Consider the following 25584-nt stretch of genomic DNA (forward strand, 5'->3'; position numbering starts at 1 on the left):
CAGCCCTGTTGTAACAGGGACTTCAACCCTTTTCTGGTCCCCTGCAGCACCCTGTGTTCTGCCTGATGTCACAGAGAGCCTGGTAGTACCAGCAACATTCCGAGGCTCAGCTCTGCACCACCAGCAAGCTGGGATAGGGTGTGATGGGGCACAGTGGGATACCTGGGGCGCAGGGAGGCACAGGGATGGGGACAACATCCTACCCATAGCCCTGCGCAGGATCAGCCCCTGTGCAGGCTGGATGCATCCTATGGGAAGGACTGGGCTCAGTGGGTGCAGCTCCCAGAGTGGGTGACTGTTCTGCACCCCAGGGTGACCCACAAGCTCTGCAGCATCATGGCGTGGGGACCCAAACCAAGTGCTGCTTCAGGGCAAGCACAGAGGAATCGAGTGAAACTCCTGCACCCCAAACTCCCACTCAGCCAGCCAGCTCGGTGGTCTCATCCTGCTCCTTTGTGTTGTAGCCTTGAGGATCCCTTTGCCTTCCCCTCAGCCTACCCTGCAGTTGAAGTGCTTCTCCTGGGGGCAGATCCAACCCAATCCAACCCCAGAGCACACCTGGGTGCTGGGACGCCCTCCTCAACCCCCAGTGCAGCCGCGGGCACCGGGTGCTGCCCTGGGCGCCCTGCACCCTGTGGTCCAGGGGCGGGCTGAGAGGGGAGCAGAGAACCAGGCAAAATGCTGCTGTGAAGAGTGGCCGCTGGGTGTCCCCGCAGCCCCGTGCCCAGCTTTCAGAGAGCCACCACAGCACCACAGCCTGGTTTGGGTTGGAAGGGACCTAAAAGCTCACCCAGCTCCAACCCCTGCCACGGGCAGGGACCCCTTCCACTGGAGCAGCTTGCTCCAAGCCCCTGTGTCCAACCTGGCCTTGAACACTGCCAGGGATGGGGCAGCCACAGCTTCTCTGGGCACCCTGTGCCAGCGCCTCAGCACCCTCACAGGGAAGAGCTTGTGGCTAAGAGCTGATCTCAGTCTCCCCTCTGGCAGGTTAAAGCTGTTAAATTATAGCAAGGAATAAAGAAAGCAAAATAACCCCCCCCAAACAACCACTGGAAGGAAATGTTGACCATCACCTGAATGTGTTCTCTGAAGGGCTGGAACTACGCCTAGGAACAAACTCATTCCAAGCATTACTAAGCATTCAAGCATTACTAAGAGCAGCATTTTCCTCTTCCAAAAGCCACTGATAGTTCTCATACACTCAGCAGGCAGGTGGTGATGCTGCTCTCCTCCACCATACACCCTGGCTGGGAACACTTAGCGCATCTTTGGGTTCACTTAGCCCATAATAAGTGAAACAAAAAGGAGCCTTACAGGAGGCTTTGCTCTTCCCAGGAGCCACAATTCACCCTCAGCCAGCTGTGTGTGACATCTTTTATTGTATCGAGGGTTATTTCCATGGTGTGAATCGCTGCTGCTCCGGTGCTGCCCATCCAACCCCTGCCCCTGCTCCCACACAGCCAGGGAGCAGGGACAGAGCCACCACCAGCTCAGACAGTTGGGGCCCTCGGGACCAGTCCCACACCAGGCACTGATGCTTTTTGGTGCAAAGGGGATGAAGCTACCCCTTAGAGCCGCTGTGCTCTCCCTGGGGCAGGGCAGCAGCACTGTTACAGCAAACTCTGCTATCAGGACATTGCTTTGTTTTTCCCAACAGGACAACAGAGCTCCAGGCAGCAGGACACGACCTGAATGGTGCCTGCTCCTCTAGAACCAGAAAACCAAGCTTGGTGCAGTTATGCAGCCCAAAAAGCACAGCAAAGGAAGAAAGGTGGCCAGGCTCAGGGGACAATGGGCAGCACGGCGTTCCTGAGGCTGCTGCCTGTGCACCTGCATGAGTTGTGGCATGAAGACAGTGGAGAGTGGAGGGGGACATGGGGAGCTTAGCACCAGCCCAGGGGCTGCAGCTGGGACCAGCACAGCTGATGCTACATAAGGTTGGGCAATGGTGGAACATGAAAGGAAGGGTACCATGATGCTGGGGCGCTGCTTTACACCATCCTGGGCCAGAGTATTACCAGAAACACAGGGCTGGTGGGTTGCTCGAGCAGTGTCCTCAACCCACAAAGCCAAGGGATGGCTCCTGTGCCCAAGGGCTCCACATCTGTCCAGTTCACGAAGGGATGCTTGGAGCAATCAGAGCTTCACCAGCAGGAGATCACAGCTCAGCACTTAGTTTGAGCATCTGCTCATGAAATCCACCTGGCCCAATGAGCACCAAAGGGTTGACAAACTGGCCAGGCAGACAAAGTCCCGTTTCTCCGTGTTCAGTGTATGGAGGGGCCGCCGGATCCTGCGGGGCGACCCACCGAGGTAAGGACGAGAGGTTTGCCATGGAAAGCACATCCCTGCGGTTACAGGGCTCTGGAGGCAGTCGAGGGGTTGTTAAATTACACACAGACATTCACACCCACACAGAAACACACTCGAGCTCTTCTGTAAACTGGACTCCAACAGAGCACACAGGGTGATCCCATGGCAGCGCTGCATGCGGCATCCTCAGTTCCCGCGGTACGTGATGTTGGTGAAGGTAGATGTAGCCTCTTTATATAAAGGGTTGTGGCCCTGGAAGAAGGAGGAGTAGAAAGGACATCATCATTTTGTGCTTGGCATCAACATTCATTCTATTTTACAGCTGGGAAAACTGAGGCACCAGGTCAGCATTGAGTGGTTAATCCATATCTCCACTCAAGGCTTCAGCCCATAAGGTTTCATGGGGGAGAGCAGGGAGAAGTTGCTGTGGAGGTGGAGAAAGGCAGCAGGAAGCTGCGGAGAGAATCATCCCATGCCTCTCCATCCCTTCCCTCTGGGGAGAGGAGGAAGTGAGGGACAGGCACTGGTGCTATCCCAGTCCTTGTGCTCTGGGTGCCTCAGCTCCTCCAGTATCCCATGGCAGGAGGGACTTTCTGCCTTGCTCACAGGATGGAAGCACTGGTGTGGGCAGTGAGTAAGAGGGTCACGCTGGTGACAATGCTTGGAATAAGCCAGAGGTGGGAAGATCATGTGGGACATGTGCTATCACCTGTACACATCCTCTGGGACCACATGGAAGGGGTGTCCAGGTTGGGCAGTGTCACCCTGAATCCTTCGTGCTTCATAGGGGGATGGAGCAAGCTGGTCCCTAAGGACCATGCCCTGGGACCACAGACAGCAATTGGGCTCTTATGCTGGGAGCACTGGGATCTGGATCCACTCAGATCCAGGGACTCCCGATCCACTGGTCCTCACCGTGTCCCACTTGGCTCTGGCCTTCTCCTCCTCGAAACGGGCAAACTCCCGACGGTCATGGATGGTGATGAGGAGCTTCCAGATGAGCAGAGCAGCGAGGCCGATGAGCAGGATGGCGCCCGTCACTGAGAGCAGGACCACCAGGACATCCGGCCCCTTCGGGCAGTCTGGAGGAGGGAGAAGGGCAGGGTTGGGGAAGCTCAGCTCTGGGGCTGCCTGGCCATAAGAACATGGAGCTGCTGTGGTCTTAGGAGGGCTTCACCCTGCCCTGTTAGACAGCAGGAGCCTCCCCTCCTTGAGCACAGCAGGTTCTATATAGGAGGATCCCATCCATGAGGTGCACGTGCTGAGATCCTCAAGCTCCTCTCTGGAGGGTGGGCTGCAGCCCTGCTGGGGGCTGCTTCCATGGCCCTGCTTTGGAAGGGTATGCAACCCCCAGCTCAGACCTTGAGGTCTCTGGAGACCCCAGGGATGCTCTGCTGTATCCCAGCCCTGGCTAATGGGAGCCAGCTCCTGTCTGCTTCTCAAGTAGAATCACCCCATGGAGCCAGAAGCAGGATGAGGGCAGTGGGAAGGTTGAGGCCCCATCCTTGGCCTCAGTGCAGGGTGTGAAATAACCAAGAAGAGGTGGGGAAACAAGAGACAGAGGCAGGAAATCACACCCTGTGGCATGGAGCAGGGAACAAAGCAGCTCTTTAACCTCCCTCACAGCCCCTGTGCCCATGAACCTGGCTGGGGTGGGAGGTAAAACAGGCACTCAAAAGCATAGATTCAATAGGTTGGAAAAGAACTTTAGGATCAAGCCCAATCTCCCCACTCAGCACAGAAACACAGCACAGCTCCCTCTGCATCCCTCCAGCTGGATCTTACCCGGCTCCTCGATAACGTAGAGGATGGACTTGCCGCTGGAGTCCTCATAGTACTGGAACCTCACCACGCAGTCATTCTCATCCTTGTAGGTGCAGTTCACGGCATCCTTGCCCCTGTCAACTGCCAGAGCGAGAGATTCAGAGCCCCCTGGGTTAGGGGGGTGCCCATGGGGAGGGAAAGTGGGTGGTGGACGCAGCCCCCCTATTCCCACCCTTCAGGACAGGGTTTGGGGCTCTCTCTCACCGAGCTCCTGCACAGTCTCAATCTCATCACGGCACATGCGGCTGCAGGACTGCTGCTCCACCAGCGTCCCCCGCTCAAACTTCTTGCACTCCACACAATCCCTGAGGGAGAGGAGAGCAGAGAGGTGCCGTGAGCTCCCCCGTGCTCACCACCTTGCATCTCAGGCAGCAGAAATCACTGCAGTCCCAAGCCAGCCAGGCTGCAGGGTGTGAGAGCTCCTGCTGCCACTGCTGCCGGCTCACTGATGGGATACCATGGATGCTTTGGGTTGGAAGGGACCTTAAAGCTCATCCAGCTCCAACCCCTGCCACGGGCAGGGACCCCTTCCACTGGAGCAGCTTGCTCCAAGCCCCTGTGTCCAACCTGGCCTTGAACACTGCCAGGGATGGGTTCTGTTCAGCCTGGAGAAGCTGTGTGGAGACCTCAGAGCAGCTTCCAGTGTCTGAAGGGGGCTACAAGGATGCTGGAGAGGGGCCTTAATCAGGTACTGGAGTGATAGGACAAGGGGTGATGGGTTTGAACAAACAGGTGAAGTTCAGGTTGGAGATAAGGCAGAAGCTCTTCCCTGTGAGGGTGCTGAGGCACTGGCACAGGGTGCCCAGAGAAGCTGTGGCTGCCCCATCCCTGGCAGTGTTCAAGGCCAGGTTGGCTTGGAGCAAGCTGCTCTACTGGAAGGTCTCTCTTCGGGTCCTTTCCAACCCAATCCATCCTATGTGGCACCCCCATGACCCACCCCAGCTCCACAGTGGGGTAGGACCGGTCCCAGCTCTGCCCTTGCTCACTTTTTGATGGTGCAGGCATCCGGGCAGGTAGGGCACTTCTCGCAGGTGTCTCCATAGGAGCCGGGCTGGGTGCAGTCGCACTTGCCGCAGACGCAGGAGCCGTGGCCGCTGCACACCAGCCCGGTGCTGGACATGCACGTGTCGGTGCGCGTGGTGCAGTTGCAGTAGTCGCCGGTCCAGTCCGGGTCGCACAGGCAGTCCCCGCAGCTGCACTGCCCGTGGCCTGGGGACAAGCCAGAGGCCATCAGGACCCTTGAGCATCCCCATAGATCCCAATAGCGTTCAGCCAGATGGGGCTGTTGGCATGGCAGGGCCCAAGACAGCCCCGTTCTACTGTCCATAGGGTGGGGCACAGCTCACATCAAACCTTTGCTGCAACCCCAATGCTCCTCTTATTCTACCCAAACAACCCACGCTGCCGGCAGCAGCAGCTGGAGATGCTCAATCAGATCCAGCTCCGAGTTAGTCAAGCCTGGCTTTGGCTTTTAATTTCAGACTGAGTCAGGTTAAACCCCCAAATCCTGCTTTTCTCCCAGTCCCAGACCAGGCAGCAGAAGCTGACTGCTGAGAAAGGCCCAACAAGCTCTGCACTCTCAGACTGGCTTAATCAGACAGACAGACATGCTCAAACCCTGCCAAAGCCTGGGGCTATTTGCACTGCGGTTTGATTACAGCTCAAAGGCACAGTAGAGGATGGGAATGTCATGGAGCCAGCACACGCAGACCCGTCCCAAGGCCTGTGCACTGGGGCACGTCGGGAATGCTGCTTTCCAGCAGGAGATTGGCCAGGAATGATCCCCGCCAGGGCTGTGGGGACGTCGGCATGAGAAATCAATGTGTAACCCCGTGAATGAGGACCTGGGGCTGAGTCACAGGAAAACAGTGGCACACCGGGTGGCAAGGCATGGAAACATAGAATCATAGTTCGGGTTGGAAAGGACCTTAAGATCACCCAGTTCCACCCCCCTGCCATGAGCAGGGACACCTCACACTAAACCATGGCACCCAAGGCTCTGTCCAACCTGGCCTTGAACACTGCCAGGGATGGAGCATTCACAACCTCCGTGGGCAACCCATTCCAGTGCCTCACCACCCTCACAGTAAAGAACTTCTTCCTCAGATCCAATCTAAACTTCCCCTGTTTCAGTTTTAACCCGTTACCCCTTGTCCTGTCACTACAGTCCCTAATGAAGAGTCCCTCCCCAGCATCCCTATAAGCACCCTTCAGATACTGGAAGGCTGCTCTGAGGTGTCCACACAACTTTCTCTTCTCCAGTGGCTCAGTGGGGTGGGATGGATGCCAGCAGGGTCAGCCAGAGCAGGTTAATGAACAGCTCAGCCAGGCTGGGGCAGAGCATCAGCAGCCCTTGTCCAAACAGGCAGTGAGTGGTTGTGCAAACAGGCGGCAGGAACAGGCGCCAGCGGGCACAAGGGCACCGACGGTGCAGGGTGAGGGAAAACCCAGCGTTTCCACCTGTGTTAGCAGCAGGCTGATAAGGTAAAGCATCAATCCCACTGACATGGGCTGAGGGGCAGGTGAGGTCCCAAAAACTCCATCTGGGGACATACAGAGGGAGGCTGGGAACAGGAAAAGGGGTGGCAGCCCCCTCCTCATTCCTCCTTGAACCACTTCTGGGATGTGCCACAGTTTCATGCCCCAGTCTCGGGCACTGCCACCCCTCTTGCATCCACTGAGAGGATGGGGTAGAGCTTGGGGGTTCACTCAGAGCTCCAGTGCTTACTGGAGAAGTGGATGGGAGAAACCCTCTATGGGGAAGAGGCACATCAGGACATCTGAAACCACTGCTGGGATGGGTGTCCTACAGAGAGGGACTCCTTCCCCAGTGCCTGGTGTAGGAGGAGAACCCAAGGACCTGGTTCTGTCTCCCCAGTGAAGAGAGAAGCAGCAGCCAGGGCTGGAGCAGGGCAGTCTGGTAGCACATGGAAGAGATGTTTGTTCAGGAGAGGAGATGATGCAGGGCCAGCAAGGGAGAGTATTCACTTCCCCAATGCTTTTGCCAACAGGGAGTCCTCAAGAACTAAGTGCAGGATAAAAATTGCCTTTCCCCATCCCTCCCCATCCACGCTGGGGTTTCCTCCCACAGAACAACACCTCTGATACGATGGGTGCTGTGATTCAAGCAGGGTCCCTGCTCTGTGCACCCCTGGGTGCCCACCAGCCCCCTTGATGGGAGTTCTGAGTCTAAGTGAGGACTGAGGTCTGTTTTTAACCCTGTAGCCCAGGCACAGGAGGTGACCCCAGCTGCCAAAAAGGGAGTAATTCCTCTGGCATCGCTTCAGACCCAGGCCTGGTCATGGAATGGTTTGGGTTGGAATGGACCTTAAAGCTCATCCAGCTCCAACCCCTGCCAGGGGCAGGGACACCTTCCACTGGAGCAGCTTGCTCCAAGCCCCTGTGTCCAACCTGGCCTTGAGCACTACCAGGGATGGGGCAGCCACAGCTTCTCTGGGCACCCTGTGCCAGCGCCTCAGCACCCTCACAGGGAATAATTTCTTCCTGATGTCTCATTTGAATCTCTCCTGAGTAAATCTGAACCCATCACCCTTATCCTATCGCCATTCCCTTCTGCTGCGGTCCAGGCAGAGCCATTGCTGAGCAGCAAGCCAGCGGTGGGGACGACGCATTGGACAACCCCCAAAACAGCTGGTGCCACCTTTCTCCATGACCTTGGGTGCCGCGAGCACCTTGATCCGCTCTCTGCCCATCACTCACCCGAGCACATCTGCCCCTTGAAGCGCACGCAGGAGAAGTCGTCGCACTCGCAGTACTTGCCCGTCACCTTCCCGAAGTCACTGCTGTGGCACACGCACTGCCCGCAGATGCACTCCCCGCGCTGGCTGCAGAGGGGCTGGCCTGCCCGGGGGCTGCAGTTGTCCTGCTGCGAGGGGTTGTACTCCTCCTCCGAGCACTCGCAGTGCGAGCCCAGGCGCCCGGCGTTGCAGCGGCACACGCCACACTCCAGGGTGCCGTTGCCTCCGCTGCAGGACGAGCTGTTGGCCTCCGCTTGGCTCTCGCAGGAGCAGTCGCAGTCGAAGTTCACCACCACGGTCAGGTTGTCCTTGAAGCCCACGGGTTTGATGGTGAAGGACTTCTCCCGCTCCCGCGGGCACCCCCGTACCTTGGCCTCGACGCTGAAACTCACCTGGAGGGCAAGGGGGAGCATCCAGCCATCAGCACCGTGCCGCAGTACCCACCCCAAGCTTAGAGAGCCCCAAAATGGGACCCATCACATTGCTTTGGCTTTTCAGAGCTGTCCCAACATGGGTTGGGCCTGCCACAGTAACCAGGCTGAATCCCATTCACCGCACCCAGCAGCCTGGCCTGAGCTATTGAACCATAGAGTTTGCATTCAGCAGACTCAGAAAAGCATCTTCATCCTTGCTGGACCCCTCTTTCCACTGCAAAGGTCCCTGTGTAACCAGGGAGGTGGTGGGGCAAGGAGGCGGTGGTGGTAGAGAGCATCAGGCTTTACATGGAGGGGGAGAAAAACCAAGTCCACGAACAGGATCCTCACCGTGTCCCCAATCTTGAGCCCCACGCAAGACTTGAGCCCAGGGATGACCTCGTCGTTGAGGCAGGTGGCATTGAAGGCCAGGGACAGCTCTTCAGGGAGGTCACGCACCTCCAGTTCCACCTTGGAGCGGATTTTCTAGGCGAGGAGAGAGAAGAGTTGAAGGTGACAGCAGAGGCTGGGCAGGGAGCAGCCCCTGAGATGGGGCTCCCGCTCCACCACGATGCTCCCATGCACACGGGAAGGGAGCCAAGATTCTTGAGTCTTTCTCAGGACTTGGCTACATCATTCCCCATTGGGAAATGCCTTTGAGGATGGGAAGGGGCAGGCAGTGAACACAGTGACCTCCCTTCCCCAGCATTCCCGCATGCATTGGTGGAGGCAGATGCTCACAGCTGGCCCAGGAAAGATGCTCAGGGCTGGGGGAGCTGCCAACTCTGTGTGGGCTGTTTGCAGTGTGAAGCAGTGGCTATTTTGGGAGGGAGAGAGCTGTGTGGGGCCATCACGTTGCACACTCACCCCGTAGGAGTCCACTATGAGCTGCAGGACGTTGCTGGAGTCTCTGGACAAGGTGCCCACGGTTGTGCCTGGGATCAGCTCACTGTAGTTCTGCAGGAATATCATAAGCATGGGTTGCTTGTAACTTAGGCAAACCCTGTCTGGGCACATGGGAGCTTCCCTACGAGCTTTGGTAGGACAGGAGACCTCCAAGCTATATGCGGCCACCCATGGCCAGCTGCAAAGGATGCTCCTTGGGACCCACCACCCCCCTAAGAAGGTGGCTTTGCACAGGGGCTGTTACCTGGTAGAGGCCAACCACTGTATCTGTCACAGCAAAGATCAGGTTGATGTTCTTCTCGGAGAGCTTCTCAGTCATCAGGCCCAGAGAGGGATAGTCCTGGGGAGGAGGAGAGGCTGTACCCAAAGAACATGTACCCCCAACCACCCTGGTGCCCATCATGCTCTCCAGCCATGGCTGGATCACCTCTGCCATCCCATGGGGTTCCTCAACAGGGTCTCCACAGCCCCATTGTGGAGGTTGGGATTTACCAGTGTGGTGGAGGCAGAGTAGAAATTGTCCTTGTCAATGTGGCACTGGGCGTCATTGGGCTGCACAATGCCTGCCAGCCTGCCATCCAGCGCGATGTGGGTCTTGGCATCCGTGGTGAAGACGAGGAGGTGGGAAGCATCATTCCTCCAGCCGATTTTCTCCTGTAGTGAAAGACAGCTCCCGGTTGTGCAGCAGCCCTATGTGCCAGCACCCTGCTGCTGCCTTTGCATGCCCCAGGTCATGGATATGGGCTGCAATCCCTCCCATTCCCAGCAAAATCAAGGTGGAGGCACAAGGTGGATGTCTGTTTTGGGCTGGTTACTGCAGGGCTGACACGGGATCATTGTGCTCTATCCTTGGCAGTGTTAAGTGGACGGGGCTTGGAGCAAGCTGCTCTAGTGGAAGGTGTCCTTGCCCGTGGCAGGGGATTGGAATTGGATGAGCTTTATGGTCCCTCCTAGCCCAAACCATTCCATGATTCTGTGATCATCAGTTCCCAAGTACCTGATCTGCTCCTGTCTCCTCCCAGGACCATGTAAGGGCCCTGCTCTTCCCTTGCCTTGGCTGTTGGTCTAGAAGCATTCAAGTTTAATGCCCATCTTTTGCAGATCGGAGCCATGCAGCAACACCACAGGGTTTATGTTCCTTACCTGGTGGGCTTGGATGGTCTCTGCCAACCCACCAGGGCCAACCCATTGAGCATCTCCCAAGCCCCAGCCTGGCTTTCTTGCCCCTTACATCGCACACGGTGGCCTGGATGATGGCATCAAAGCCACCCTCAGGCGCATCACGGTTCCTTGAGACGCTCTGCTTCCGCACCTCCTCGTTGAAGCGGGTCACCTCGTCCGTGAGCGACAGGACGTGCTTGTACCCAAACATGGGCAGGCAGGTTTCCCCGATCCTGCAGGGCATCAGGCAGGGCATGAGGATCAGATCCCACCTCCCATGGGCCCATCCAGGGTGCTTGCAGGGACCCAACCACCCCAAGAGCCCAAGGACACAGCCAGAGGCTGGTGAAGCAACCACATGTCCTAGAGAAGGGCTCTGTCCTGCTGGGAGTTTTAGAAGTCACTTTCTTACTCATAGCAAGGGTTGATGATGGCTTCTGGAGGGGAGATGTACATGTAGGGGGAAATGGGCTTGTCCACAAAGGCTCCAAAGCCGATGCGTAGGTTGCTGGTGAGCTTGCGCATCTCACTGGCCAGCTTTGTGCCCAGGTTCTGGATGTTCCTCAGATCGTCCTTCATGGAGTTGGACAGGTCCATCAGGTAGTAGATGTCCACGGGGTAGTCTTCCACTTGTCGCACTTGGACACGGAAGATCTGGGAATCATCTGTAATGTGACAGGGAGTGAGAGATCCTCTCCTAGGAGGAGCGGGGGGGATCACTGCAGAACTAGGGAGAAAAATCAACCTATGGGGTCAGCAGGAACCCAAGGAGATGGCTTAAAGCTTCTGGGAGGAGAACATCACACTTGTACACAAAGGGGCAAAGCCCTTTGGGCAGGGTGCTTGCACAGGAGATAATGGTGTGCACCTTGGAGATGGCAAACGTGCTTATAGGTCCTGTTCTCCAAACCTCCTGTCCAGAGCTGACCCTCAGAAGCTGCATGAACAGCATGACCAACACGCGCTGAATGGAGTGAGTGAAAGACCCAGCGTATGGATACAGGGATTACCAGAGCACTGTATGGCTGCTTTGCACTTCCCTGAGCAACCAAGAACTCTGAGCATCTCCCAAGGCCTTCCCCATCCCTGTTCCTTCCCTCTTGGCTCCTTCCAGCTCCTCCACGTCGTCACCACACAGTCAGGGGGCCCAACTCAGCGCTCAGAGAGCATCTGTTTCTTCTTGTAGAGCTAAAACCAGGACTGAGCTTGTGGGCCATGGGCTGTGACCTGTCCTCCTCAAACCCTTTAACATTTGGTCTTGATTCATGAGTAGAGGCCAATGACTCATGCCAAGCCTCTGTTGGACAGAGATCAACTGGGGTTTTCTTGTACTGCTTCCAAGAAACAGGGGCTTCAGCACTGCACACTGTATCTGTTCCTCTCCAGAGCACCACAACTACCTGCCTCCTGCCAAATATCTGTAAGGGCCACTTAGCAGCTACATGTCCCCATTGCATGGGGTCACTTTAGACATACAGGGTGAGTACTCCTGTCTGGAAGGCCCAAGAATGTGCAATCAACCACTGATATCTGGGCTTTAATGAGCACAAGGAACCAAAATTGCTCCTGCTGAGACTGGAAGAGTCACCCATGAATGGATGGCAGGAAATGGGCTGCACATGGGACAGAGCACGGTGACGGTACCACTTTCTCCACATCCCCAAACCGGTTTTGTGACCTTGGGAAAGTGATGCCTGTTAGTTCTGCCTCCTGCTTGGCATCACTTGGAACTCCTCCATGCTGGCAAAAGACCATCACAGTTAATTGTCTCCAGCCTGTCTGAAACAAGCCTAGGGAATCACAGGGACCTGTTGGCAGCCCAACCCTTCCAGCTGCTCTACAGCTTGTTAGACATGAGCTGACCTCCACCAAATCATTTAGAGTACAGTAGCAGTGGCCAAGGTCTAAATGCCTTGATAAAATAAGCCCATGTGTTGCTGAAGTTGCTGTATCCCATCCTGCCCACTGGGACACGTCAGGGTTGAGCCAGGAGACCGACCAGCTTGCAGACAGCAGGGATGCTCCTGGAGGCTTTGGTGCAGCTCCCAGCTTGGCATTGCCCCCCATGGACACAAGAGCTGGTGAGGCAGTGATGGCTCACTCATCATTTGAGCCCTTTGAGTTATTCCCACTGCATCCCCCCTTCCCGTGGTAGTTGGAGGCTCTCACCCGGCCGCAGGTTCAGCCGTATTCTCTGGGGGCTCATCTGGGTGGTGATGGAGCTCCCTGAGCCCTTGTCGCTGAGGGGTCTGGCCTCCAGGATGGTCACGCTGCTGCTGGGGGACTCGATGTAGTCGTGCCCGCAGCCGTTCTCCAGGAGGTTGGTGTGCAGGTCACAGCGAGGGGACCCTGGTGCCAAGACCTGCGGGAAAGGCACAAGGTCAGGAGCCAGGCTCCTCCAGGAGCCCCCATGGCTGCAGCACAAGGAGGGCCCCCTTTTCCACTGGAGAGCTCTTTAGCACACCTAATGCAGGAGACCAGGGTAAGAGGTGCTTTGGGGCACGGTGCCTCTGCTCAAGGGAGATGCTGGACGAGTCCTGCTGGGGTTCAGGGCAGGTTTTGGTCTGTTGTGCTCCGGTGGAGCTCAGCTGCCCCTGCCAAGGAGCGAGGGAGAACAGATCCCTGCCAAACCCGCTCCCAGCTGCTGGCAGCTGGAGCCTCAGGTTTGGTTTTGGCTAAGCTAAAAGGAAAGGCCCTTTATGTGGGATGGCCAGAAAAGGGTGAGGAGGGATGTGAACATGGCAGGGGATGAGGAGCAGAGGCTGGAACTTCTATTACATCCTCAACCATGGCAAAACACGAGCCACCTTTTCCCACTTTCATCTACTGTGCCTTTAGAAACCCATCTGTTTCAGCCCTGGCCCCTGCTGTGGGGAGCCCATTGCATGAAGTGATGCTCAGTTCCTGTGCAAGAACACTTCAGGCTTATATCGAACTCTCCAGCTTCCTGCAGGATGGAGCCAGCCAGGGGAAGGAGAACCAAAAAAGGAGTGAAAGAGCAAAACGGGCTGTGGGAGAAGCCATCAAGTGCCCATCAGGGGCCGGGAGCACAACATGTGGAGTCACGATGGGGTCTGGCCATATCCCTCTTTCCTAGAAAGTTCCCGGCTCCTCGCCCTTATCACAGCACATTCAGAAGGGCTCCGGTCTCTGGCTTCTCACGAAGACAGATATGGGAGGAATTTCTTTCCCAGCCCAATGCTGCCAAGAGGCTCCCTCCCCTCCAAAGGGTTTCTCCATCTCCCTCCCACAGCCCAAGCCCTCCTACATTCAAAGTCTACAGCAGACAACCAGCACAGCCTTTCCCTGTAGTAAAGGGAAGTGGCACAAGTCCTGCTGGGGCTGGTTCAGTTGGATCCTAACTGCAGCCTCCCAGTGCTGGCGAGTTTCCCCATGCAGGACATCACCCGAGGCTGCCTGAACCCTGAAATGAATGCGTGTGTTTTATGCTGGCCGAGAGCCCTCTGGAAACAGTGTGGAGTGATAGCCAGAGAATACATCAGCAAATGCATCAGCAGATGTGTTCCTGCAGCCTCCTGCTCCCACCCTCACTGCCTGGCCAGCACACCGCTGCCCAAGAGGACAGCTCATCCCCTCATTTAGCTGCCTTGAACCCACCCAGCCCCACAGGGCTCCCTGCTGTGGGAAGAGGTGCCTGGTTTACGCCACATCCTATCCATCACCACTTACATTCCTGTCCCAGGTGGAGAAATCACTGGAAAAGCATGAGGGTAAAGTCAGGCTGGGCTCATGGCTGATACCTGGAGATGCTGGGAAACTCCCAGGCCACGCAGCACCTTATGGGATTAACAACATCATTCCAGCTTTGAGATTCCCATGGAGATGCTATTTAACCCCTTACCCTGGAGCTCTAAATATGATGATGGATCCAGGACTCACAGGAGCCTCCCTAGCAACAAAACTACTGAAAAAGGCAAAGGAAAAAGCCACTGTAGCACTAAAGGAGCACTTCATGATACGGATTGCTGCCTGCATCCCTTGTGAGTGAAGGCAGGACCAGGCAGGGCACTGGCAGAGCCAGCTCCCTTCCCAAGTTCCCAGCACAGGCAGCTGTGGGAATTCCTACATCCCCAGGACATCTCCATTTTCATGCCCAAGGCAACCACATAGAGCATCAGCTCTGGGCGGGAGAGAGCCCAAAGCAGAGAGGCCACAGCAGATTAAGCTAAAACCTTCCAGCGGCTTCTCTAGAACAAACCCCTGGTCCAGCTTTGCCTCCCCCTTTCCTCCAAGGCAACCAGAGGGGGTGAGGCAGGAAGATGTGTCCCAACAACCTCCCAAATGATTTTAAAGCCACGTCTCAGTGTTACAGGTTGGCTGGCATTTCCCAATGGAAATGGGAAGTGGATGGGCACATCTATTGGTAAAAGCAGTCAAACTTCCTGAAAACTAAATAAAACTCAATTCCCTCTGCATCAGCCTCAGGAAACCACAATGAAGTCCTTCTCTTGTCCAAAGGCAGGCTGGAGCAGCAGATAAAGGCTGCTTGGGGAAGCCATGTGGGTGGAAAAGGAGCAGAAGGAGCACAAATAAGAACACTTTCCCTTTAAAAAACCGAGTGAGGGATGGGGATGGGGATGGGGGGGGGGGGGGGGGGGGCACAGTATCAGAGACCTCCCCACCCCTGGGAAATTAAACAAACCCACACAGAGAGCCCTCATGTGCTGTGTTCAGCCAATGCCGTCCAGATGTTGGAGGCAGAGCCCGGCTCTCGGGGGGGCGGCTGCTGGCGGCTCCCTCCCGGCTCGTCACGTCCATGAGCAGCCATGGAAAGATTTCCTTTTTTGGGAACCTTTGCTGATGGGGAGGAAAAACCGAGCCCCGAGCATCACCGCTCCCAGGAACAAACCCAACCCCATTCCCGCTCCGGAGCAGGGAACGAGGCTCCTTGTCACACCCCTTGCTGCAGGCGAGATTGGGCATAAGCATCTTCGCTCACACCAGGAGCCGATGGGCACAGCGAGCAGAGGCATCCCCTCCACACTGAGCCCAGAGCATCGGGCCACGCAGGCACAACCCAAGAGCGTTTTCCAGCTTGGATTGCTTCCCCCCGGCTCCCGGTGGCACGATCTCAGCCGGGGGAAGCGGGGGTTTCGTGGGTGGGGAAGCAGAAAGGAAGAAAAGCTTTGCCAAAGGAGGAGGTTTCATCACCTCTCCCCGTCCCAGCCTCTCCTCTGCCCTGGGGCTGCTGCTCCATCCAGTTGGGAAACTCCCTCCCGTTACCTTCCGATGGACTAACCCCAGGGCAGCATTTTTGGAGGGGAACGTGGCAAATCATGGGGGCTCTCACCTGCCTAAACAGGGTGATTTTAGAGCCACGACTCAGCTCTCACATCCTCTTTAGCCCAAACCCAGGCACTTCGTCTTCCTTCCCCCTTCTTTCCAACAACAAAAGGCTTTTAAACCCAAATCCTAGCTTCTAATCGGTGATTTCCCTTCTTCCCCCCAGCCTCCTTTCCTTTTCCAGCTCTTCCAGCAGTTAAGCTCCTTTAGCCTTAGTAAAATGCTTAGTGAAGCACTTTAGCCTTAGCGCTTTACAAGGGGTTATCAAGAAGCAAACCAAAAGTAAACTAAGTTTGAAATGCATTTTTCCTAACAAAGTGAATTTCCAGTGGGATCACCAGCATTTCCCAGCCAGCTCCTGCCAATGCACTCAGATAAGGCTCAGGTTTTCAGAGCAAGGCAGAGAGGGCATCCCAAGCTGTGGTCTGATCCGGATGCCACCAATAAACGCGTTTAGACACGGTGGGAACAGATGGAGACCGAGGTTGCGGCTGTGGCAAGGGGAGCAGCGCCCATCCCAAAGGCTCGTCCCTTCCTCCACATCCCTGCCTTACCTCGGCAGAGCACCAGGCACAGAGAGGGCTCACAGCCAGGCACTGCTTGCAGGAGTTCACCCCGCGGGTGGTGCAGATGTTACCCCCTGAAACAGGAAAACAGCGCGGTTACATCCTGCACCCACACAGGTGCTGAAGTGTCAGTGCTCAGCCAGGCCCCCATCCCACCAGAGCTCTGCTCTAATCCCTTTCTCAGCCCCAAACCCCAGGAGCTGCGTCCGTGCTCCTTTTATAACCTTGGTACCAGCTGGGCTTCATCCTGCCTGGGACTGAGCATCATTTCCCACCTAACAGCTCCTCCCTGCATCCATCCTTTCAGTGCTGCATGTGTTGGAGTGAGGGGCATCTCCCCTTGGGCCTCTCTGCTGATGTTTTGGGGTACAGGGGTGAATTTCCAAGGGCACAATGTGGTACCCGCACCCCCCCAGTGGCTGGGGAGCTGCTGCCTCTTCCCCTCGCCCCTGACCCAGTGTGGTCGGTGCTTTCTTGTGCACACATTAAACTCAGCAGCCGCTCTTGGCCCAGGTTCAGGCACACGGAAAGGAGGGGAGGGAAAGGGCAGGAGTCCAGGAATGTGCTGGTAACTGGTTGTGGTTGTGCTGATGCCCTGGGCAAAGGTTGGGCTCTGTCAGTGGAAGTGGCAATGGGGACTTTGAGTGATACTGGCACCAGTCCTGTGAAACTGGGGGGGGGGGGATTGAAAGGACCCCAAACAACAGCAGGAGCCCTGGGCAGCTCCAGTGCCTGCAGTGGCAGAGGCAGGACCATAGGGCACTGTGGTTCCTGCTGTCAACGGCTGATGTGGCTGTGGTGGCATCACCCTTCCTCCCGGGGCACAAGCATCTTGGGGCTTGGTTATGGGAATGCTGCAGCCTGGGGAGCCCAGGAGCCTGGAGCAGCGAGCGCTGGAGTCTCCCCTTTGCCCCGTGTCCTCCTGTCCCTGCCCAGGGCTCTCCCAGTGTTTCTGAGCACAGGAAATGCAACACAAAGCAGAGAGGAAATGGTGAAACGGTGTCGTCAGGTCCTTAGGCAGAACCACAGTGACAGCATCGTGTGTTCATGCCCCTTGGCACGCAGCCTGGGCTGCATGTGTGTGTTCAGCGTGTGTGCATGTCGCACCTGTGTGCATCTGCATGAGGTGGTGTCACAGGCTGAGCTGGACACGCTGCCGCTGCTTGGGGATGTACCCCATGGCCATGCCACCTCCCTGCTTGTCCCACACAGGGTGACTACACTTAAAGGCTAAACCCCAATTGCCCTGCTCAGCACCAGCTTCAGGGTGGCATCCATAGGGACACTGCAGCATATGAGGATGGGCAGGATTATACGTTTAGTATTGCCTAAAGGAGCAACTTGTTGATCTCTGGTGCACCAAAGACATGCAGGGATACAGCAGCAGCATCACACCCTTGAGCAGACAGGATGTGGAGCTGGGGCTTGGTATGGGGAAGGCAAAGGGCTCTCAGCATCGCCAGCTCCTGCTGTGTGTGGAATCTCTCCTGCCTTGCCAAGCGCTGGTGGCTGCAGCCCAAGCCCATGTGCCTTGGATTTGGGCTATGCCCTGGCACTGCCCTCAGGGACAGGCCCAGAGGATTAATCACCAGCAGTGCTCCTGACCTCCTCTTACTTAATGCCACTGTGGGGTTTGCTCCCCAGGGGTGGGTTTGAGCTTGGCCTAGGATGGGATGCACTGGTCCACGTCCTCTCTCGAGCAGGTTTCCCCTGTGACTTGAGCCAAGCGCCTCAGTTTCCCCTGTGCAGCGTTAACCCTGGTGTCAGTGAGCCCGGGCTGCACTGAAACATGATGTGGAGGATCTCCAAGCTTGGGTCTGCCTCCACTTCTCCTGCTGTGAAACCTGAGCTCTGGGGATAATGAGCCCCAGGTCTGTCCCTTTGGGCTGGAGAGCTGCTCTGCTCCCCAGCAGTTGGTATGCATTACCTCCTGCCTGTGTGCAGCCTCTGGGCTCAGTGCTTTCCTTCCCACCCCACAGCACAGGGGTCCTTGATCTGGTGCTCCCCTTCCATGCTGAGGATGTAACCCCAGGGGTTAGATGGGGCTGCAGGCCAGAGGGTCCTGCAGGAAGGATGCTGCCGTGCCCAAGGCTGCAACCACATCATGTCACCATGTCATTGCTGCTTTGACCAGGGGGTCCCTGCAAGTCACTCCTGCCCCCAGACTCATGCAGCCCTCTGGTCCCCATGGGATCCATTGCCCATGACTGAGACATGTGCCCAGGGACGGAGGACCCTTCCCCAACCTGGGAACCTGGCCTCTGGGAGGGGGCTGAAATGCCCCAGTGCCAGTGGTGTTAGCACGGTTCTCACCATCCAGATGTGGCTGTTCCTGCTGCGAGCAGGCAGCCTCAGCCTCTCACTGTGTGGAAATGTCTCTGCTTTGGTCTTTCCAGCTCTGCCTGTTTTAGGGAAGTGGGGAATGGGGACCTGGGATGGTGCAGGAGCAACAGCACAGGCGAAGGAGGGAGAAGGAGGATGCTGCATCTTGAGCCCACTCCACGTTTGGTCCTAGAGCTTCCCAAGCAGCGCTTCCCAGGCTCAGGACACCGCCTGGATGCAAGACCCAGCACAGCTTTTGGGGATGTTTTTCCAGCCATAAAACGTCCTGAGCCCAAGTACTATGAAAGCAGTTGGTCTCTCACAACGATCTGATCCTAAAGACTCAGGCTTTGAAAACAGAAAGAAATCCTAACACATAAAATACAGGGAAATGGGAGATGAACTGGGCAGCATGAGAATGGCTAGGCAGTGATGTGGGATGATGCACTCGAAATACCCCAGACGTCTGTGGCTCAGCATCACCCTTCCCCGGCTGGAGGAGCTTACTCAGCCCCCAAGCTGCACTCCAAGTAACCTCTATGCACCGCATGAGCCAGCCACATGCTTTGTTTTTCCTCCCTCTGCCAACTGGGGCAAGAAAGTGCCCACAGAAAACCCGATATTTTAGAGAACTCGATAAGGACACAACCCATCTGGACATCCTTCTGCTTGATGCAGCGATCAGGGCTTAGGTCTTTGTGGCTGCTCTGCCAACGCCATCCTGGGGCTCTGGCTTTTCTCCGACCCTCTCCTTGTCTGCAAGCGTCATCCCAGGGAGGGAATAGCCCAGACTGAGCTCAGCTTCTTACAGGCACCGATACACAGGACCAAACTGCAGCTCTATAGTCTCAATGGGTTGTTATCCTATGTCCTGTATTGACGACAGGGATCAGGTAGATCAGAGCCTCAGGCTGTTCCTGGGAATTCACCAAAGTCTGGAATTCTTTAGACAGAACAACGTTGCCCAAAGAGCCTGGCCTCAAAAACAATGGGACCCATTTATAAACCAGGAGCTGAAAACCCCATTTTACAGTTGCAGGATTTACTTTGAGCCCCGGGAACACAGCTGGGGAGAAGAGAAAATGCTTTTCCTGTCTCTTCTCCATGCTCCAGACACTGGAAATATTGTTAAAACTACAAATTACCTTTGTCTGAAATCACCTCACCCTAAACCCCTAAAACCACCAGAACAGAGAAAAGAGAACTCAAGACATACAGGCACCCCCTTTAAACCAACACAACCACAGCGTCCAGCCTGCCCTGCAAACTCTTTTGTTGTGCATTTAGGAGGGACAGAGCCCAAGTCACACCCTGGTCCTCCCATTACAAACCCTTACCCGGAGCCAAACACAGCGGAGTTACAGAACACGGTACCAAACCACGTCCCGATCCTGCACCACCTTTGGGAAACCCGCCTGGAGCCGACCCATTCAAGACCCAACCGGTCAGAGCAGCTCCAGGCTGCCCGCTCCCCCTCGGACCGCTTTCCTCGGGAGAAAGTGCTGGGGCTGGGGGGAATTTGGGCCGCACAATCCCTGGATGACCCGGCTCGAAGCGAGCGGCAGCGATCCCAAACCTACCCCAGGCGCCAGCAGCGCAGAGCGCGAGGATCCCGAGAGCCACGCTGAGCCTTCCCATCGCGTCCTGCAAGCCCCGAGCGCGGGGGGCTGCTTGGACCGGCCCCCCCGTGGGCGATGGGGAGCAGCTCGGGAGGCTTGGAGCAGCCCAGGAGATGAATCATGGGGCTGGGTGTGTGACACACGGCGAGCGGGGCCGGCCGGCCGGAGGAAGCGGCGCTGGCTCGTCACTCACTGGGGAGCCGGTCTGTGCCCCCGCCCGCGCTGCCGGCACCTCCTCATGCTTCGCTTCGCTTTGCTCCGTCAAGGACCTACTAAACGCTGGCAGTGAGCGCTCCCAGCGCCGGTGACCTCCAGCCCTGGGGCTGGGAGCAGGCTCTTTCCCATAGGCTCTTTTGCCTGGGTTTAACTCCTTGCAAAACCTTGCTCCCTCCTTCCTTTCGTTAACTCTTGCGGGAAAGGCAGCCGCCGAGTCCCAGGGTTGAACGGGAGGTAAAGGTGTGGGTTCTCAGCTCCCGAACGGTGCAAATGGGACTGTTTCTGCTCAAACAGGGACCTGAGTGAGATCCGAGCCTGGTGAAAGCAGCAGGGTGTAAACCTGGCTGTCACCAAGGCAGGGAAGTTCAGCTTAAGGTCCGATGGTTCGGACCTCGTTTTCTTCTCACTTGTTTTCCCCCTCTGTGCCCTCAAAACTTTCTCCTGTACTGAGAAAGGAGAGGAATTGTCCCCCCTGAAACAGCAGAGCTGTTTGTGGGTGCCTCCTGGGGGGGGTGTGGGGGTTATGTGTGTGTGACGAGCTCTTGTTTAACTCGCAGGTGGGGAAACTGAGGCACTCAAGGTACGGCTGGGATGCAACTAGGAGAGAAGGGCTGCTTCCCTGGAGCCCAAGGATGCTCCCACCATGCATCGGGTTGGGGACAGTAATGACCCAACTCTGGGGCAAGACGGTGCAACGCACAGGAGCATCAGGCATCAGGAACTGAGCTGGTGTGTGTGCCTGATGGTGCTGGACGTGATGTGAAGGTGCTGTATGAGAACCACAGCCCCACGTTTCCCCCCTACGAGAGGGGATGGTGCCTGGGAGGGTGAGGCGGAGCGGGGGACTCAGCCTCAGGAGCTGGGGATTTAGCTTTAAAAGAAGTTTTTTTGGTGCCTCTTTTCTCCCCTCAGCCCCATTCTACCTGTGGGAGCTGCTGCCCTCCCGCGGCTGCGGGGGGATCCTTCCCACCTGATCCAACCGCATCCCCAAGGCTTGTCGATGGGGATTTGGTAAAGAGCGCAAGAAGCCCATCGACCCTCCTGCAGCGTCCGAAAGTGCTGCGCCTTGGCTGGGACATCAATACAAACCCCAGACCTTTCTGAGGGGCTCCTGGTCGTGCCCTGCTCATAGAATCCCAGAGTAGTTTGTGCTGTAAGGGACCTTAAAGCTCATCCAGCTCCAACCCCAGCCACGGGCAGGGACACCTTCCACTAGAGCAGCTTGCTCCAAGCCCCTGTGTCCAACCTGGCCTTGAACACTGCCAGGGATGGGGCAGCCACAGCTTCTCTGGGCACCCTGTGCCAGCGCCTCAGCACCCTCACAGGGAAGAGCTTCTGCCTAAGAGCTCATCTCAGTCTCCCCTCTGGCAGGCTCAAGCCATTCCCCTTGGCCTGTCCCTACATCCCTTGTCCCAAGCCCCTCTCCAGGTTTCCTGCAGCCCCTTCAGGCACTGGAGCTGCTCTCAGGTCTCCCCTTCAGGAGCCTTCTCCTCTCCAGGCTGCCCCAGCCCAGCTCTCTCAGCCTGGCTCCAGAGCAGAACTGTTCCAGTCCTTGCAGCAGCTCTGTGGCCTCCTCTGAGACCCTGGAGCCATCTCCCACTGCAGATCCCATTGGGCACTTTTAGTGCATCCCAGTTCCTGTTTTTCTTAGGCTTCATGGGATGGGTTGATGAATTTGTTCAAGATTCTAAAGAGAAACGTGGGAGCCCTGCTTGGCTCAGCACCCCCCATGGATACTCCCTGCCATCCATCTCACTGGTCCTCTTCTCTAAGGGGCTCATCCTGCCCTGTAGCTGCTTGCCCACATTAGCAATGCTGCAAAGGCATGCACAGCATCACCGCATGCTCTGGCCCAGGAGTGATGGATGAGTGCAGCAGCCGGATCCACGCTCTGGCGAGTGGGAAGAGGCTGGAGCTGGAACCACCAGAGGGAGCAGAAACTCCTTCAGCCTGCGAGCGAGAGGAGAGGAGCTCCCACCCGGCCAGGGATGCTCTGGTTTCCCGGTGGGACTTTTCCTGGCCCTCAGGTCAAACCCGAGCAGATGCTCTTGCTGCATCAGCGCTTTCCACCTCCCTCCTGCACGCGGTTCTGCTGCAAACTGCCCTGAAAGAGCAGGCAGCCCTGCAGAGAAAGGAACTCCAGGTGCAAAAAGCAACAAGTAAACCCCAAACCAAACAGGTTTTGAGGCCCTAAAGTCACAGCAGCACAACAGGGCACAGGTCCAAGCTGGCTGAAAGGAAGATCAGTCAATACTCTCTCTGCAAAGCTCCCCTCCATTCTCAGCCAGCCTCACACTCCTGCCTTGGCTGCAGTTCATCAATCCTCATTTAGAGCCATTAAAATCCCCTGCAGGGCTGGGCCAAGAAAGCCAGGATGTGCACAGGTAAATCGAGTCCTCACATCATGGCTCGGGGGTGACCTGCTCTTCTGTGCCACCCAGGCACGTTTTCCAGGCAGATAGCAACAGGCAAAGCCCATTGTGTCACCTATAAGCGGTGACACAGCAGTGCCATGGGACAGGCAGCGTGAGGACTGAGCCAGACACAGTTGGACACCCTGAGCTGGGGTGTCCCTTGGGGAGCTTATGCAGACACGGAGAGCAGAGCAGTGATTGACCCTCCCCTGGCATTTTCAGTGGGGCTGAGGGGCCTGAGTGAGGGGGTCTGTGATGCTCTGGCCCTGGGTGCAGCAGTGGTGCTGCTGTAGGACCCAGAGCTGGGAACAAGGCAGGGAAGGGGTGCAGGGATCAGGGTGTAGCACTGCAGTGCTCCCCTTTGAAGGGGCTAAAAGGGGGGGGGGGGCGGGCAAAGATGCTCGGGGAGGAAACCCCCAACCAGAGGAAGACAGAGATGCAGAGAGGGGGATGGATCCAGCCCTCATCTGGAGGCACAGGACAGGCATCACTGAGCAGAGCTGGGGGTGGACGTGGCTGGATTGGGCCAGCGCTGCTCTAAGCATGAGTGGGTGGCATAGAGCAGCAGGCAGGGACTGGGAGAGCAGCGCTGACCTGAGGCTCATGCGAGCCTTTACAGAGGGGGACAGGGGACCTGCCAGCATCCAGGAGGACCACGACCATGCGGGATGCTCTCGGGAGCAGGTCAGGGGGGTGGGAAGGACGACGAGTTGGGTGCTGCTCCACAGGTCCTTAGGGGTCATTCCCCACCTTGGGGTGGCACAAGGGGTGGGTGCTGGCCCCCAGGGCAGGGCAGAGAGGGGGTGCACAGGGTGGGGAAGGGGTGGGCAGCCTGGGTGAGCGTGCAGAGGGAGGAAGGCGGTCCTGGGGGGAGGCTGGAAGGGGGTGGAGTTGCTGGATTTTCCTTTGAACACGGGGAAGACTTTAGCTTGGAACTTGCATTTGTGGAGCTTCCAGGCGGCAGGAATCAGCTCTACCTGCTGCGGGAAAGCCCCCGGCGCAAAGGGGGTGCCCTGTGCCTGGGGGCAGCGCGAGGGCAGGAGGCATGGAGCAACCCCCGGCTGCCTCCCTCTCCCCTCTGCCCCCTTTGCCTTTTCTCTCTCTGTCTCTCTGCTTGTCTGGGGGCTTGTGCTAACGCTGCCTGTGCCAGGAGGGATCCGGGAGCGAGCTGACCCTCGCCTGCAGGAATTGGCTTCCCACCTGCTCACAGCCTCGAGGAAGCATCCCATCCATCCGGGGTGTTGTGAGGAGAAAGACAGGAGGTGGCTCGGAGCCCTGGCGTGTGAGGGCAGGCAGGGGGACAGCAGGCTTCTCCTCTTGCCTTCCCTGGAGATTTGGGATCACGCAGAGACCATGAATGGATCCTTTTTCAACCAGACTCTCCTAGAGCAGGGAGCTTACCCCAACAGGACCCAGGGCTTGGGGATGCTCATGGCCTGCTGCAATGGGACCAGCTCGGTGCTGGCGACCGGCGGTGGCTCTTCGGTGCTGGCACCTGATGAGAGGAGCCTTTACATCACGCGGGTGGTGCAGATCGCGGTCCTCTGCGTCCTCTCCTTGACTGTCATGTTCGGCATCTTCTTTTTGGGCTGCAACTTGCTCATCAAGTCCGAGAGCATGATTAACTTCCTGGTGAAGGACCGGAGACCTTCCAAGGATGTGGGAGCTGCAATCATGGGACTTTACTAAAGCCACCGGGCTTTTGTAGGCAAGTGAACTCTATGGACCTGGTGCCGAGATGCACATTCCCATGTGTTTGGGGGGAGCGAAAAAGGGGGAGACAGGGGTCTTTTAATATGTCTGTGTCTATGGGCAAGTCAATCTGTGCTTCCCAGTCAACAAACTGTCCTGGTGACTGGGGAGATCACCCCAGAGCTGTCTGAAGCACAATAACTGAGCAGCATTGTGTTGCATGCAGAAATGGCTTAAGTTTTGCATGAAACTTGCAGAAACAGTGATAACATGCAGATCTGGACTCTTTTCTGCTGTTACCTTGGATACTGCTACCTGGGATTTAGGGCTAAGAAAAAAAACAACAAAAAAAAGGCAAAAAAAAAAAAAAAAGGGAAATTCCTACAAAAAGAAACCAAAAAGAACAAAGCGAAAGGAAAGCAACGTGCATGGCATGGACCGCAGCTTGGACCATGGGGCAGGGGAAGGGAAGTGCTGTGTGGGTTGGACAACAAAGTCTGCACGCTCCAAAATGTGTCGGTCTGTTTCTATGTGGGACCTCAAGCATGCATCTTCTGGTAGAGTTTTGTCATGGGGAAAGCATGTTCTTCCTTTTTTTCCTGAGCTATCCTGTTAAATGAAGTGGTCCTTTCTTCTTTCGCACTATGCCGAAGGAAGAAAAGAACCCACTCCAACCCCAAAACAAAAGCATGCTTGGTTTTGTACACAACAGCCTTTTCTCAAGTGTTCTATTGTTACCGTCCTTGAGGTTTTTTGTAGTCTTTTTGGAAGCTGGTGAACATTCAGGAATCAAAAAACCTGTTTGAAATGAATTTTGTGTCGTCTTCAGTTGGTTTGTGTGTGTGCAGAGTTCAGGTGTTTTACTCCTGGTTGCAGGTAGCATCACCTCACCTTCCAATTGAGCTCTGATCAGAGGTGTTGCTTTAAAGCAGAAACCACATTTCTCACAGGCAAGTATCAGTTACCACTTGCAAATCAATTTGTCAGGAACTGGGTGTTTCAGGCTTGTGTTAAATCCCTGCACTGAAGCAGAGCTTCATAAAGATGCATTGAGCGCCTCTTGCAAAGCGAACTGC

General features: G+C 56.5%; 2 protein-coding genes across 3 annotated transcripts; one reads left to right on the forward strand and one right to left on the reverse strand.

Annotated features, from left to right (window-relative positions):
- Window positions 1–1360: 1360 nt before the first annotated feature.
- ITGB3 (integrin subunit beta 3) lies at window positions 1361–20462 on the reverse strand. Of its 2 annotated transcripts, XM_061475907.1 has the most exons (16): window positions 16521–16628; window positions 16478–16485; window positions 16234–16319; window positions 12545–12737; window positions 10788–11040; window positions 10446–10608; window positions 9707–9868; window positions 9459–9554; window positions 9176–9265; window positions 8660–8794; window positions 7858–8287; window positions 5124–5346; window positions 4342–4442; window positions 4099–4218; window positions 3229–3395; window positions 1361–2565 (listed from the first exon to the last, which is right to left on the reverse strand). In XM_061475907.1, the coding sequence occupies exons 1-16, from the start codon at window positions 16577–16579 to the stop codon at window positions 2500–2502; spliced, it is 2352 nt and encodes a 783-aa protein (XP_061331891.1). In that variant the 5' UTR covers window positions 16580–16628; the 3' UTR covers window positions 1361–2499. The 2 variants fall into 2 exon arrangements, with proteins under 2 accessions (XP_061331891.1, XP_061331890.1); XM_061475906.1 differs by lacking the exons at window positions 16478–16485; window positions 16521–16628 and adding an exon at window positions 20148–20462.
- A 2892-nt stretch (window positions 20463–23354) lies between these two features.
- RPRML (reprimo like) lies at window positions 23355–24737 on the forward strand. Its single transcript, XM_061475957.1, has 2 exons — window positions 23355–23500; window positions 23967–24737. The coding sequence occupies exons 1-2, from the start codon at window positions 23485–23487 to the stop codon at window positions 24503–24505; spliced, it is 555 nt and encodes a 184-aa protein (XP_061331941.1). The 5' UTR covers window positions 23355–23484; the 3' UTR covers window positions 24506–24737.
- Window positions 24738–25584: the final 847 nt, after the last annotated feature.

The sequence above is a fragment of the Pezoporus flaviventris genome, unplaced genomic scaffold (assembly GCF_033815535.1).
Source record: "Pezoporus flaviventris isolate CSIRO_AGI_PZ_B2104156 unplaced genomic scaffold, CSIRO_AGI_Pfla_v1 ptg000091l, whole genome shotgun sequence".
Taxonomy (NCBI): domain Eukaryota; kingdom Metazoa; phylum Chordata; class Aves; order Psittaciformes; family Psittacidae; genus Pezoporus; species Pezoporus flaviventris.